Source organism: Hoplias malabaricus, chromosome 14 (genome assembly GCF_029633855.1).
Source record: "Hoplias malabaricus isolate fHopMal1 chromosome 14, fHopMal1.hap1, whole genome shotgun sequence".
In the NCBI taxonomy this organism is placed as follows: domain Eukaryota; kingdom Metazoa; phylum Chordata; class Actinopteri; order Characiformes; family Erythrinidae; genus Hoplias; species Hoplias malabaricus.
In genome coordinates, this window is record NC_089813.1 from 16,838,597 (window position 1) to 16,852,320 (window position 13,724).

General features: G+C 37.4%; 1 protein-coding gene across 1 annotated transcript in view; it reads left to right on the top strand.

The window, feature by feature from the left end:
• kif5aa (kinesin family member 5A, a) overlaps positions 1 to 13,558 on the top strand; it is a 30,046-nt gene extending 16,488 nt beyond the window's left edge. Inside the window, exons 20-30 of the mRNA XM_066644057.1 lie at positions 977 to 1,083; positions 1,873 to 1,974; positions 2,124 to 2,184; positions 3,678 to 3,749; positions 3,921 to 4,025; positions 9,383 to 9,599; positions 10,883 to 11,024; positions 11,135 to 11,199; positions 11,376 to 11,403; positions 11,537 to 11,628; positions 12,128 to 13,558. Coding sequence (XP_066500154.1) covers positions 977 to 1,083; positions 1,873 to 1,974; positions 2,124 to 2,184; positions 3,678 to 3,749; positions 3,921 to 4,025; positions 9,383 to 9,599; positions 10,883 to 11,024; positions 11,135 to 11,199; positions 11,376 to 11,403; positions 11,537 to 11,615 — 978 coding nt within the window. The 3' untranslated portion in view covers positions 11,616 to 11,628; positions 12,128 to 13,558. The remainder of the gene's footprint in view (positions 1 to 976; positions 1,084 to 1,872; positions 1,975 to 2,123; positions 2,185 to 3,677; positions 3,750 to 3,920; positions 4,026 to 9,382; positions 9,600 to 10,882; positions 11,025 to 11,134; positions 11,200 to 11,375; positions 11,404 to 11,536; positions 11,629 to 12,127) is intronic.
• Positions 13,559 to 13,724: the final 166 nt, after the last annotated feature.

Consider the following 13,724-nt stretch of genomic DNA (forward strand, 5'->3'; position numbering starts at 1 on the left):
GGCTTTTGAGATAATTTGAGTTTTTTAGGTGCGCCTTATAGTGCGGAAAATACGGTATTTGTATTTGAAGTAAGTGTTTTTTATAAAGCAAACACAAAGAACTTCTTTCTTATTAGTTCTTTTCCAATTTTATATTGTTCCTGTCAGTATGAAGCTGCTTAAATGTGGATCAGGAAAATATTAATCTTTTAATGTTTATATTAATATTACAATTATGTCACTCGTGTCTTCTTTGGAGACTGCATTTTTGTGAGTAACATGGCAAAATCATACTTTTAAGCCTTTAACTTGTACCCTGGTTTTCACACTATTATGGAACAAATAAAAGGGTCAGAGGTGCAACAGGCAGTGTCGCTGTCGTACAGGTCCAGGGTCCTGGTGTTGTGAGTTTGAGCCCCGCTCCGGGTGACTGTCTGTGAGGAGTTTGGTGTAGTCTCCACGTTTACTCCGGGTGCTCTGGTTTCCTCCCACAGTCCAAAAACACACGTTGGTAGGTGCATTGGTGACTCAAAAGTGTCCCTAGGTGTGAGTGTGTTAGTGTGTGTCGCTCTGTGAAGGACTGGCGCCCCCTCCAGTTTGTGTTCCTGCCTTGCACCCAGTGATTCCGGGTAGGCTCTGGACCCACCGCGACCCTGAACTGGATAAGCGGTTACAGTCAATGAATGAATGAATGAATAAATGAAAAGGGTTGAGTTGTGATACAGTGCTGCAGTAAAACACCAGTCCTGTTTCATTCTATATAAAAACAAAAGTGCTTGAGAAAACAATTTTTTTTTTGAGTGTGAGATTGGTGTCACATATAGGTCACATTATATAGACAGTGAACAGCAAAACAACAAAATCAGATTTGACCATGAAATCAGATTGGGACACTTTTACCTGCTGTGTGAACGTAGCTTTAGTCATTAAATGCCAACTTGAAAATGTGCTGCTGCTGAGTACTGAAATTTTTCAATTTATTTGTATTTTTCACCAGAAGTCTGTACGTCGTTCTTCAACTAATCCCGAGCCTCGCCAGACCCAGCTCAGCCGCCTGCGGGATGAAATCAACGAGAAACAGCGCCTCATTGATGAGCTCACTGAGTTAGTTACCAGTCACTTTAACTTAAAGCAGCAGTTCAGTTAAAAATTATGTTTACATAATTTTATCCCATATGATAATTGTCTGAGACATGTTTGTTTTTTCGCTTATCTCTAAAGTCTAAACAAAGATGACTGCTGTTGCTTTTATGTGATGCATTGTATTATTTTTGCTAATCTACTAATTACAATTTGGAGTTTTTTGAGGTGTGTTTGCTTTAGCTGTTCTGTTTTTTGACAATGATTTGGTTTCTTATGACTTGCCAGAAAAAGTAGCATTGCAGCTCCTTTGTGTAACTTCAAAATAGACATGTTTTGGCTGATCGACTATGTTTAGAAGGTGTAGAATTGTGATTGTGTGTGAGGAAGTGAATGTTTTGGAGGCAGACGTGGGAGACACAGAAGTTTGCTTTATTACCAAGACAACTAAGTTTTTAACTCAAATATATAACTAAAGTCTTTACACTTCAGTTCTAGTCTGTTACATTCTGACATGTGTTGTGGTATGGCTCAGTATTTGGCAAACCTGCTCTCTCTGGTCTCTAATAGCTTAATGAGGGAAAGACATCCATATTAGTCAACAGAATAGACATCTATCCCCTCAATAACCGGCCATTGGTTCATCGTGGCTGGCATTTAAGCATGCACCTACTGCCCCATCTTTTTTTTTTTCTTTCTGTTTAATCTAGAAAGGCAAATGAAATGCCGTAGACCAAATTATGTGTTATTTAATGGTACATTTACTTTTTGTTTATTCTATTTTAATTTCAAAATTGGAACTTCTCTCTACAGTAAGAACCAAGCTCTGGAGCTGGAGCTGGCCCATGTACGATCTGACTTCAGCAACCTAAAGATGCAGGAGGACACCAAGAGCGCTCGTCTGGAACAACTGTCGTATGTTCTAACTTATACTTAATAAAGATTTTTTGAAGGTTTATTACAACTTTAACTTTCCCACAAGATTATGAACTTGAGTTTAGTGTCTTTATAGTGAGCTTGTTCTTGTGCCTTTATAGTGAGCTAGTCTGTTTTCGTTCTTGCAGATTCCAGCAGGAGAGGCATGAGCAGTCAAAGCAAGATCTCAAGGGCCTGGAGGAGACTGTCGTAAGTCCCTTTGGTTCTTTCTTTTTACGTACTCTCTTTTTCTCTTTTTGACAAACTGGCATATAACTATTGATTTTCAGCTTTGATCATATAAGCTACAAGTGATATCTTATTAACAAAAATGAATAGTGAACAAATGAATTAGTTTTGTAATATGATCAGGCTCACAATTAGTTTGTCTAAGTTTACCTTTCAGAAAAGTCATAAACCTGTTACAACAGCTATAATTGATGCTTTTTAAGGTGAGGCATTTTCAAAAGCTTATGCCAGCTTAAAGTCGGCTTAATCGGGTTTTCTGAGGTTTTATGTTAAACTGTGATATTGGCATTCTTTATAGATATTGAATAATGCTGGTGGTAGGAACCATGGAACCAGATTTTTAAAATGAAATAACACACATTTGACCTCTTTACAGACTATGAGGAACATACATGTGTGTTTGTATATGCAGTGATAATTATAATAAAACCGTCAGGATTGCGGGGACTGACGGAGGCCGACGCACACGCTAATAACACAGAAGTTTATTTAGACAAAATATAACAAAAGCAAAGACAAACAACGGTGGAGAACAACATCACAACTGAGGAAACGACGGAGATAGAGACTCCATAACAACAACGGAAAACTACGGAGACAGACAAACTAGACTGAGTAACATGACAAAGGAAACGAATAATAGTAAAGACAGACTAGACTTGGAAACATGACACGGGAAAAAAATGACCAACAACCAGGAAGTGACACATGAGGACTTAAATACCTGACACAGACACCGGACACCTGGAACAGATAATGAAGGGGCAGGATAACAAATAACAATGACAAGGAGGAGGAACAAAGGCGGGACAAGGGCAGAGACATGGACAATAACAAACAGAGCTATGTGCTAAGTGAGCACATGGCGGAGAAAACAGACACGAGAGGACAAGGGAGTGACAAAACAAACATAAATCTGAAAATAATATTTTTATATATACTATTGAATGCCAGAACATCCATGACCTCCTTATGATAAATACATTTAAAAAAAACTCTTTAGGTCAAAACATTCTCTGGATATTAGCATTAGTGTCTGAGGCATTAGAGAATATATTTGTTAAATTTCATGGACTACTTCAGATGCGAATTCTTCAGGCCACCAGTGCTGTGAATGGATCTGTAATTTTCTTTAGAATTAAGTTTTTTAACTGAATAATTTAATTTACAAATTTAATTTTATAATACTGAAATTAAAAATAAAATCTGTAGAAATATCATTGATCTCTAAAGGGTTTCACTGTAAGCAAATAAATGTAGGCCAAATTACTATTGATGATGAGAAAAGCAAAAAAGATGTTGACTAGCATTAGCTTTAATGGTCATGGAACACAAAACAGCCCAATGCTCATTTTGTGTTTTTACTTTCTATGTGAATTGAGATTTCCCCAGGGTGTGTAAGGAAGTATTTCTCTCTGTGTATATTTTTCTTCTGCCTGCCTACTTGCTAATAGGCCCGCGAACTCCAGACCCTCCACAACCTGCGCAAGCTGTTCGTTCAAGACCTCACGACTCGAGTTAAAAAAGTGAGAAAGACACTAAACTGCCACAAATGCATGTCTGTGAATGATTAATGATTTTAAGTGCAAGATGTTTTTAAAGTGTATTATCAGCATTTCCCTTTTTAAATGTATAGAGCTTAAAAATACAGTACCCTCCAATAATATGGCTGATTAACTCTGTTTACTTCTATCCAGAGTTCAGAAATTGGACCTGATGATAGTGGGGGGTCTAACACCCAGAAACAGAAGATTTCCTTTCTTGAGAACAACCTGGACCAGCTTACAAAGGTTCACAAACAGGTGAGAGAGAATTTTAAAAGAATATTTATATGTATAAAATATAGAACTGTTTTTTAGCTTTACACATTTTATTGGCAAACTAATCTGAGAACTAGGTTATGCCCTCGTTTATGCATTTAAATCTTATGTCAAAGGAAATACAACACATCTCTTCACTGATTATAATAAAATTGAGTAGACTGGCATTTGAATGAGTGCTTTCTGTTGATGTTTCACGATATAAATATACACAAGGATCCCTTTATTGTTGAATACACTTAAAGAATGTCCAGGTAAGCAACTAATATGTATTATAATATGTAATTAGTTGAACTATTTATTGGTGTGATTAGACTATAAATAGAAAGATGATGCTTGATTCGTTTTCTTTTACATTTTTTATGTTTGTAATACAAACAGAACATAATTTATTAATTTATTTTTTGGCTTTGTTAGATACTATTTAGACATCAAAATAAATGCAACAACAGAACAGGGAAATTATGTAAACAGCATGGAGTTGATTTGAAAATCTGATCTTAAATGATTACTATAATATTATGAGATTTTATATCAAACTGAATTCTTTTGATTCATATACCATGAATATTCATTGCTGGTATTTGAAACTGGAAAAATGTTAAGCTGTTTTAATATGACAGTGATTATTTTTGATTGCATTAAATGCAAATATTTGGTATTCATTAATAATTCATCTAGTATCACACTATGCCAAATGGACTCTATGTGCTTAACCATGTAAGTATCCATTGCACAATGTCTGGCAGTGTGCCATTTGTGATTTGGGAGCGCCCTATTAGTTTACAAGTAACAGTGACCTGACCCCTACTCAGCTAATACGGTAAGGCTAACATTTTTTCCCACTAGGTTACACTAGCTTACAAGCTATGGTGAGCTAGCCTTGGAAAGGAAGCTTACACACTAGATTTTAGTTTTAAACCTACAGCCTTGTGATTTCTCAAATTTATAAGGCCTTCTCTGCTGGTCCATGGTTTTGGTTCTCAAACACGGCTAACCCCTCTGCCCCAAATAGAAAGGACCTATAGGGAATGCCCCAAAACTTAAGGTGCACAGCCAGTGCCTTAAGGTTCCTGGACTTACTCCCCTCTGTCAAAGCACATCCCCTCCTCCTATAAAAAAGAATGAAGCTGTGCACTTTAAAAGCTTTTTCTGATCCTATGGGTTCCCTAAGCCAAAGCTCTTCCATCCACTTTAACAAACAAAAAAAATTGCTCCATGCTGTGGCTCCACTCAGTAAAAGCATGTCTTTTTCTTCTATAGCAGTCTTTTCCAAATTTTTCTGCTATGCCTCCTTTATTTAATGAGGAGATTAAATAAATCCCCCACTCAAACACAGGAATCCTTTGCTTACAAACTCTACTGGAATTTATTTTAAATATTGTAATTCATAAAAAACTGTAACTGAACAAAACAATGTGAAGTGACAAATCACATTTACAGCTGAATTATAACAAGTGACATTTAAGTACCCCCCCCCCCTGCAATAGCACCACACCCCCACAGGGAGACAACCCCTACTTTGGGAACTGTTCTATAGGAAGAATGAGCCTGTGTGTCATAATAACACCGTTTTCACCATGGCATGACCATGGTAAAAAAAGCCCTTTTTATAAGCTTTGATCAAGAGCCAGTTTTCCTCTCTCAGCCTTTCATACTAGCGATTCAAGAGAGTAGGATAAGGGAAAAGTACCTCAAATTTAAAAAAAGCTGTTTACATCAATTTAAAAATAAAGGTTTTAGCATGTTGCGCTACAAGGCTACCAGCCAAGGTAAAAAATGTGTTCCAAACCACATCTAAATCTGAGTCTGTGAATGCTTGGCCTGAGTGAAGCCCCTCTCTAGGTGCTTGAGCTCAGGACTGTGCCCTGCACAGTGCACATGCGCAGTGCATCCTTGCATACTGACAACCATCATCAGAGGTTACAGACTTCCGTTTGACTTTCACCATCCCCCATTCAAGGGCATCATGGTGTCTGTGGCAGAGGGAGAATCAGCTTGAGTGCTGGAGGGAGAGAGACTTTGTGCTAAGCAAAGGAATGATTTGGAGTGTTCCAGCAACAGGAAGCTAAAATGGCTTCTGTTTCTGTTTTTTCATTTTTTCATCATTAAAGAAGATATTTAGGACCTTATCCCATTCTTGATTTCCATGCTCTTAGTAAACAATTCAGAAAGTAGCTGCACCTTCTTGACCTACTTAAACAAGCGCCACAAGTCACTGTGAGCACCTGCTCCATACTCACATGTGCTTAAAGGGAACTTAATAATGACCACTTTTCTTGTTTTTATTTATTTCAAAACTATTAATAACATTGATCATAAAAATAATGTTCTCATTAATGTATCATTGTTTTAAAAACACTCATTTTAGGTCTGTTTTTTTCTGTCAGTAATTGTTAGTAATTATTTTAGAATTATTCCGGATGTATGTATGTGGTATGCGGATGTATGTGTTTCTGTGGTAAGATTCATGGGTGGTACTTGGATAATTCGATTTGATAGTGGGTGGTACTTGGTCAAAAAGTTTGAGAACCACTGGTGTAGGCATCAGAAAATACAAAAAATACCCGAGGTTTGTTTTCAGGAGAAAATATTAATTGTGCCAAAGAACTGTTTAGTTGCCAGCCAAGGGATAAAAATAATAGCTGGCTAAAATAATAGCTGTCTCACACCATGCCAGTCTTTCAGAGATATGAGCTCTGGACTTCAGAAACTGCCAATTTAGAGCCTGTTCTGCCTTTTGGGCCCAATTCTCTATTTCTGTGTTAAGAAATTGAAAGAATGAAGAGCACTCAGCATGACGCAGACTGCCCCTACTATCTTTATAATGTTGCTCTACTTAACATCGTATATCTAGTCAACAAATAATTTCTAGCTATCTAGATATCTCATACCACTTAGACTTTCTGGTTATTTCTGGGATGTGGTTAACAGAAGGTAGCAGTGCAGCTGTTCTCAATGAGACAGCACCAGAAAAATTCAGTTCATATGAAAATGTGTCAAACTGGTAAGAAAGGGGAAGGAATGGTTGCATATTTAAAGATGAACTACAGTGCAAAGAGATTGAACATGGTAAATTGATCTCATTTGAATTGTTGAATTGAAGACTTAAAAAAATACTGGACATTATCACCTTTTATTGCAGTTCTTTCAGTGTAACAGGTGATGGTTCATATTTGTGGCCTCTTGGCTGGAGCTGATCCATACTCATAGCCTTTTTTGTTGGCGATCCTGTGAGGGAAAAATCTTTTGTTACCGTTTTCTCTTCAGGTTTTCCTTGCAGGGCAACTAGTTCTGATGACTATACTATTTTATTTGATTTTTAATTATCTTTTTAAGCAGTACTTTGTGAGATTAGGTGACTTTGCTCCTGGGCTCCTCCTACAGTTGCAGAATGTAATTCACTTTTACACTACTGTCCTGAAATCAAGGGGAGAGCGGTAGGGAAGGGGCAGTAGTTTTCTACCCTCCTCCAGAAGTTACAGAGTACAGTTTCTGTAGTGCTGAGCCCAGAATAGCAACAACAGAGGCTCTATTCTCCCTATTACAGGTTATAATTATATATCTGCAATAGGGTATAATCCCAAAAACTGAATGTGCCATCCACGCACATTCTACATGACAGCAAATGGCACGTATTGAGCTGTGGCGCAAGCACAAAGGATATTTCATTGCTATATTTCTGATGTGCTTTGCTTTTTTAAAAGCTTGCTCAGGCTCCAGCTGGTCCAGCTTTTGATTTCATCATGGAACTTCTCTGTGCTTATGAACACACTCTCATAGCTGCCATTTGAGCCATTGGATAGGGTGGAGATAAAGATATTTTATGTATAAAACAAACCTGATTATGTGTCAACAACTAGGGCTGTGCCATATAATATCTTTCTCAATAATATCAATACATTTTTATTAAATAATTAAAAAGTCATGGTCATGACAATACTGGCTGAGTTTGTTCCAAAAAGAGGTGCAACTTCAGTAGTGTGGAGCTGATTTGATTACAAAATAGCAGATGTACAGTAGACTACAGTGCTATAATCATACACAAGATAACATGTAAAATATTCTATGCCAATCTATTAGAGCTTTACATATGGCCGACCCCACATTCTTCCTAACTGCAGCCACAAAAAATCCTTTTATCACCTTTTATTGTTCCTACATCTAACGACTAAGGTCCCTGTGGTTGTTTATGATCCAGTTAGCAACCAGCTACATCTAGCAACATTTAGGTATAGTAGTATCCTACACCTACCCACTAAGGTTGCTGTGGCCGTTTATGATCCAATCTGCAACCAACTACCCTTAACAACTAAGGTTACTCACTGAGCCCAGACCATGAATACCCAAAGCACCCACTGCATCACTAGCTCCTCACAGTAATATGTAAGATTAGAATCAAATGCAACAAATAGGGAAACACAACTGTGAGCAAAAATAAAAAATGCTGCATGGAGAGCTCAACAGCCACTGTGAGCTCTAACCCAAGCAGAGAGACTGCCCATACTCAGCATAGCATCAATTATATATTTGTTTTGTAATTTACTGTGAGGGTTTAAGGGTATTTTTTGTATCATTGTTTACATTTACTGTTAATATGTTTATAAATAAATTCAAATTTTCTGAACTTTAGTTTTGTAGTATGTTTATTTGTTACATTATTTATTTTATACAAAATCAGAATCTTGGAAAGTTAGTGTTGTTTACAAAATAACAATGTTTACAGATGTTGTTTCTATGGAATGTTTAACACTTAACATTTATACTAAACAAAACTTGAAATGAGTGTTGTTGCAACAGTATGTTCTTGAAATTAATAAAATATGTTCAGTCTTTTGTTATGTTGCCAAAAATATAATTATTTCAAAAATACCAAGAAATATTTTATGTAATTTTAGGGCCATATTGCCCACACCTATCAGCGAGCGCAACACATTGTCATGACCCCTGCTTGCTTGCACATTAATGTGCACATCCTGAAGGTTAAACTGTGCCCTAACCTAGTGTTTGTGCCAAATATTCGTGACTCGGCATACATGAGCACTGCTCTGGAGTTAATGGCATTTCATGCTCCCATGTCACAACTGCTGCCAGCACACCACTATGAATGGTCTGAACACCCCCGATTATAAGGGGTATGTGAATTTCTGACGGTCATGATAGGTCTGCAGCTCTGGAACACTGCCAGATGTGTGATGTCATTAGTGATTCCATGTTTCTTCATGCAGATGGTATTTCTCATATTAAGAAACCATATTTCTTGTTCAGAGAAGAGAACATGGCTCCCATATTGTCATTGCTGATATGCTGTTCTTTTTCTTTTCTTCTCTTTTTGTCAGCTGGTACGTGATAATGCAGATCTTCGCTGTGAGCTTCCGAAGCTGGAGAAACGTCTTCGCTCTACGGCTGAGCGTGTTCGGGCGCTGGAGGCAGCACTGAAGGATGCTAAGCAGGGCGCCATGAATGACCGTCGCCGATACCAGCAGGAGGTGGAGCGCATCCGGGATGCCATGCGCCTGCGCAATTCACTGCGTCGCCCACATGCAGCTCAGATTGGTACTTCAAGCACAGCACATTACTGAAATACAACGAATCCTCAAGTGTTGTAATTTCTTGCCTCTACACTACATAGCACAACATTTCCAGTAATTTACAGCCCAACCACAAAAGTCATTATCTCAGAAAATTAGAATAATCAACACAAAACACATGCAAATGTTTCCTAAGCCTTTAAAATGGTGCCTTAGTCTGGTTCAGTTGGCTGCACAATCATGGGGAAGACTGCTGACTTAACAGATGTCCAAAAGGCAGTCATTGACACCCTCCTGCTGTATCCAAGCACTAATGGAAATTTGAGTGGAAGGAGAAGCGAGGTATAAAAAGGTGCACAAGCAACAGGGATAACCTCAGCCTTGAAAGGATTCTCAAGAAAATGCCATTGTCCAGCAGGACTTGGCACCTGTCCACACTGCCAAAATACCAATACCTGGTTTAATAACCACAGTATCACTGTGCTTGATTGGCCAGCAAACTGGGCTGACCTAAACCCCATAGAGAATCTTTGGAATATTGTCAAGAGACAAGAAGATGAGAGACACCAGACCCAACAATGCAGACATCATTGACACTATCAAAGCAACCTGGGCTTCCATAACACCTCAGCAGTGCCACAGGCTGTTCGCCTCCATGCAACACCGCATTGATGCAGAAATTCATGCAGAAGGAGCCCCGACCATGTGTATTCTGAGTGCATATACTGTACATACTTATCTGTATTAAAAAAAAATATATATATATATATATATTTTTTTTATTGGTCTTATATAATATTCTAATTTTCTGAAATATGACTTTTGGGGGTTTTTTTTTGGATGTAAGCCATAATCATCAACATTAAAAGAAATATACACTGGAAACAGATCACTCAGTTTGTAATTAATTTAAAGTTTATGCTATAATTTATGAGTTTCACTTTTTGAATTGAACTACTGAAATACATTAACTTTTTGATAATATTCTAATTTATTGAGATGCACCTGTAAATACACACATATTGGCTAAACTGATTTAGCACATGGTTCTTTTACATATTTAACACCCATTTTAATAATTTTAAAGTATGTGTTATATTTGATATTTAAAAAATTGCACATTTTGTTAAAAGAGTAATAAGTCATTTTGCATGTAGGATGTAGCTAACATGATTTAAATAATATGATATTTTATGCTTGTCATATGGTGGCTCTGTGGTGCGCACAAGTTTTAAATGTTGTAATACTGAATCTGTTTTAATTACTTTTATTTGATTTTTATGTGGTATGTGTGATGTTTTCTTACAGCAAAGCCAGTGAGACCTGGTCACTACACAGCCGTCACGTCCCCCACCACTTCAGTGTCTGTGCGAGCCAATGAGCCAATCACATCCTTCAGTAACGTTCTCTTCCAGAAAGAGGAGAAGCCCCTTCACCAGAAGACCAACACGTGAATACTTCCTTCTCTTTATTCACATATTCTCTTCTCTTCTCTTCTCTTCTCTTCTCTCAGCTTAAATATTATCTTTAATCTTCCTTTTTTGATTTTGTGTTTTGCAGAGTTGGCTACAGCACTGTGAGATCCATAGACATTCTGAGCTCCTACCCATTGGATATTGAAAATGGTAAGTGTGTGTGTGTGTGTGTGTGTGTGTGTGTGTGTGTGTGTGTGTGTGTGTGTGTGTGTGTGTGTGTGTGTGTGTGTAAAATTTGTGAATTTGTTATTGTATTGTTATTATATTTGTTTATTATTTCCGCAGCCGTGCATATAATGCTGTACATATTCTCTCATTTTTTGTAGGAAACAGCACAGACATTAATGACAACAGGTAATAACATTTACTTCTCATGTAGTTTATGGTTGACTTATTGATGTTTACTTGTTTTATAGATTATTTTAGTATTACATCTGTGTCTTATGGCCAGTCGTGGATAGAACAGTTTGAAATTGTGTTGCTTTAGGAGTGATGTACACTGTGGCAGTATGGTGGATGATCCATCCAGACACTACATCATGCAGCCAGAGACTGCAGCCAGTTAATCATCTTATACAGGTAAACGTGTAGAAAAATACACATACATCTGTGTACACATGATTTTAATATTTTTCTCTGTTTTCTTTTTTCTATTTGTTGTTAACTACTATGTTGGCTTAGCATTTTTCATTTAAATTCCTTGTGGAAAAAAAGAATATGTCATTGTTCTTACAGTATCGCTGGGAGCTCAGTAGTAAGAAAATAATATTTCTGAAATACGTAGTTGTATATGACCCTAAAGTGTACATGTTTAAAAGTGCAGTTAGGTTTAAAAGTTATATGTACTACCATAGTCATTAGATATGTCTATAATAATAATATCCATTAAAGAAATCAATAAATGACAGGTTTTCAGTGTAACTTTTACAGTGGCAACAGAATTAACCATCACCTAACACAATTCTAATTGTCTGTTACTAACCCATTTACAAATATTTGTTCCTAAATTTTAACCTATACATTCTCTTCTGTTACCTGCTCTTTTTTATTCCTTATTTTCTCATTTCTTTCACTGCAGATTTCGATTTTCTGCATGCTGTTTGCTTCTTTCGCCTACTCAGAACTCGCAGAACTCAACTCCCAGACTTCCTTGCTCTCTCCTGTCTGATACTGTATATTTACTCAGTGGTTCCTCTCCATGTCAGAGCCTACTGTTTCCAGCCCTCTCTCTTGTAGTCCTGTCTTGTATATCTCACAGCACTTCTGCATGTCTGTCCTGTATAGTTTCAAAGGAAAAAACAAAAGAACAAAGCATAAATTATATATTTTGACACATATATTACGTGCAAACACTTTGGGGCATGATTTGCCAAAGCATTAGTACATGCAAGAGAATAAGAGAAATGTACAAAACTAGCATGCACTAAAGCCATTGGTGAATCAGAACCACGGAAACACAAAACCGCTGCAGCCACTGGAGAATCTTCTAGACTCTACCCCGTAGACTTTTTGCTGAGCCTTAAAATAGCCGCTGTTCACACCTACCGCCATCATGCAGATTCATGCGTGTGCTTATTTGCACGCCTCTATATTATTGACATAAAGCTGCAAGTGTGAATGTGTTGATGTGTACAATTTGATACACATGCCATATCCATGTACTGACTACCTCCAGATACTCTAACATCTTTGTAAATGCTAATAAAAATGCCATCTACTTAGGTTAAATTATGTGAGGCTCAGTATGGGGAAAAATACTTGCATCATTATATTAAATATCACATTAAGTTTTAAGCTCATGGAAATAGACTGAAACTGCTAGTTTTTGGGAACTGACCTGGGATTTAAGGTGTCATACTTATCACTAATTGCTCATGAATGAGGATGGTTCCCTTTCGCTGGTAACATCCTGATCAACCAATCAGGATAGGAGAAAAAACAGGAACTACTGCTTGCCATCACCTGTAAGTGAGTTATGTTGCATGTTTGCTCCAGCACTTTTAAACACACGGTCTGCCAGCCTTGTGCGTGTGCACGCATTCATGCAGATTTTGAGCAGGTCACTCTACATAGAGGGTTTTTGGAGATTCTCGAGATGTGTTTAAAGATGCGTGTCTGTTATGCCTGTTGTCTTCCAGTCTGTCACCCCACCACCAACCACTCTCTCTTTTCCCTCTATACCCTATATTCTTGTTCTTGTATATCAGTTTGACCTGTGTATATCCCATATGTTATCAGAAGAAAAATTAGCATTAGGAACCTAGTAGAAGCTTCTCCCAAATGCTGATACAGGAATAGGTGATCTTACCAATATTTCTACTGTAATCGTCCACTTCTACAGGACTAAACCTTATTAGCGAGTGAGCGACTGGGACTTGAGAGTGTCTACACAAATGCTGAAGTATGTTACCCCATATTTTATGTTCTGCTCCAAGTGTGTACATCATTGTAGTTTATGTAGTTTGTTGGTTACCAGTTGCAAGAGATAAATGTTCATTAAAGACAATGACAAGGATTATATTTGTGTATGTGTGTTTGTGTTGGGGAATGGGGTAGTGCTAAACAACAAGGGTGGTAGAATAGTGATGAGAAAATTATTTTGGTTACGATGTATCCGTTATCTCATTCTTTTGTCCATTACCCAATGCTCGTAACAACTGGTAAAAGTGGGGACA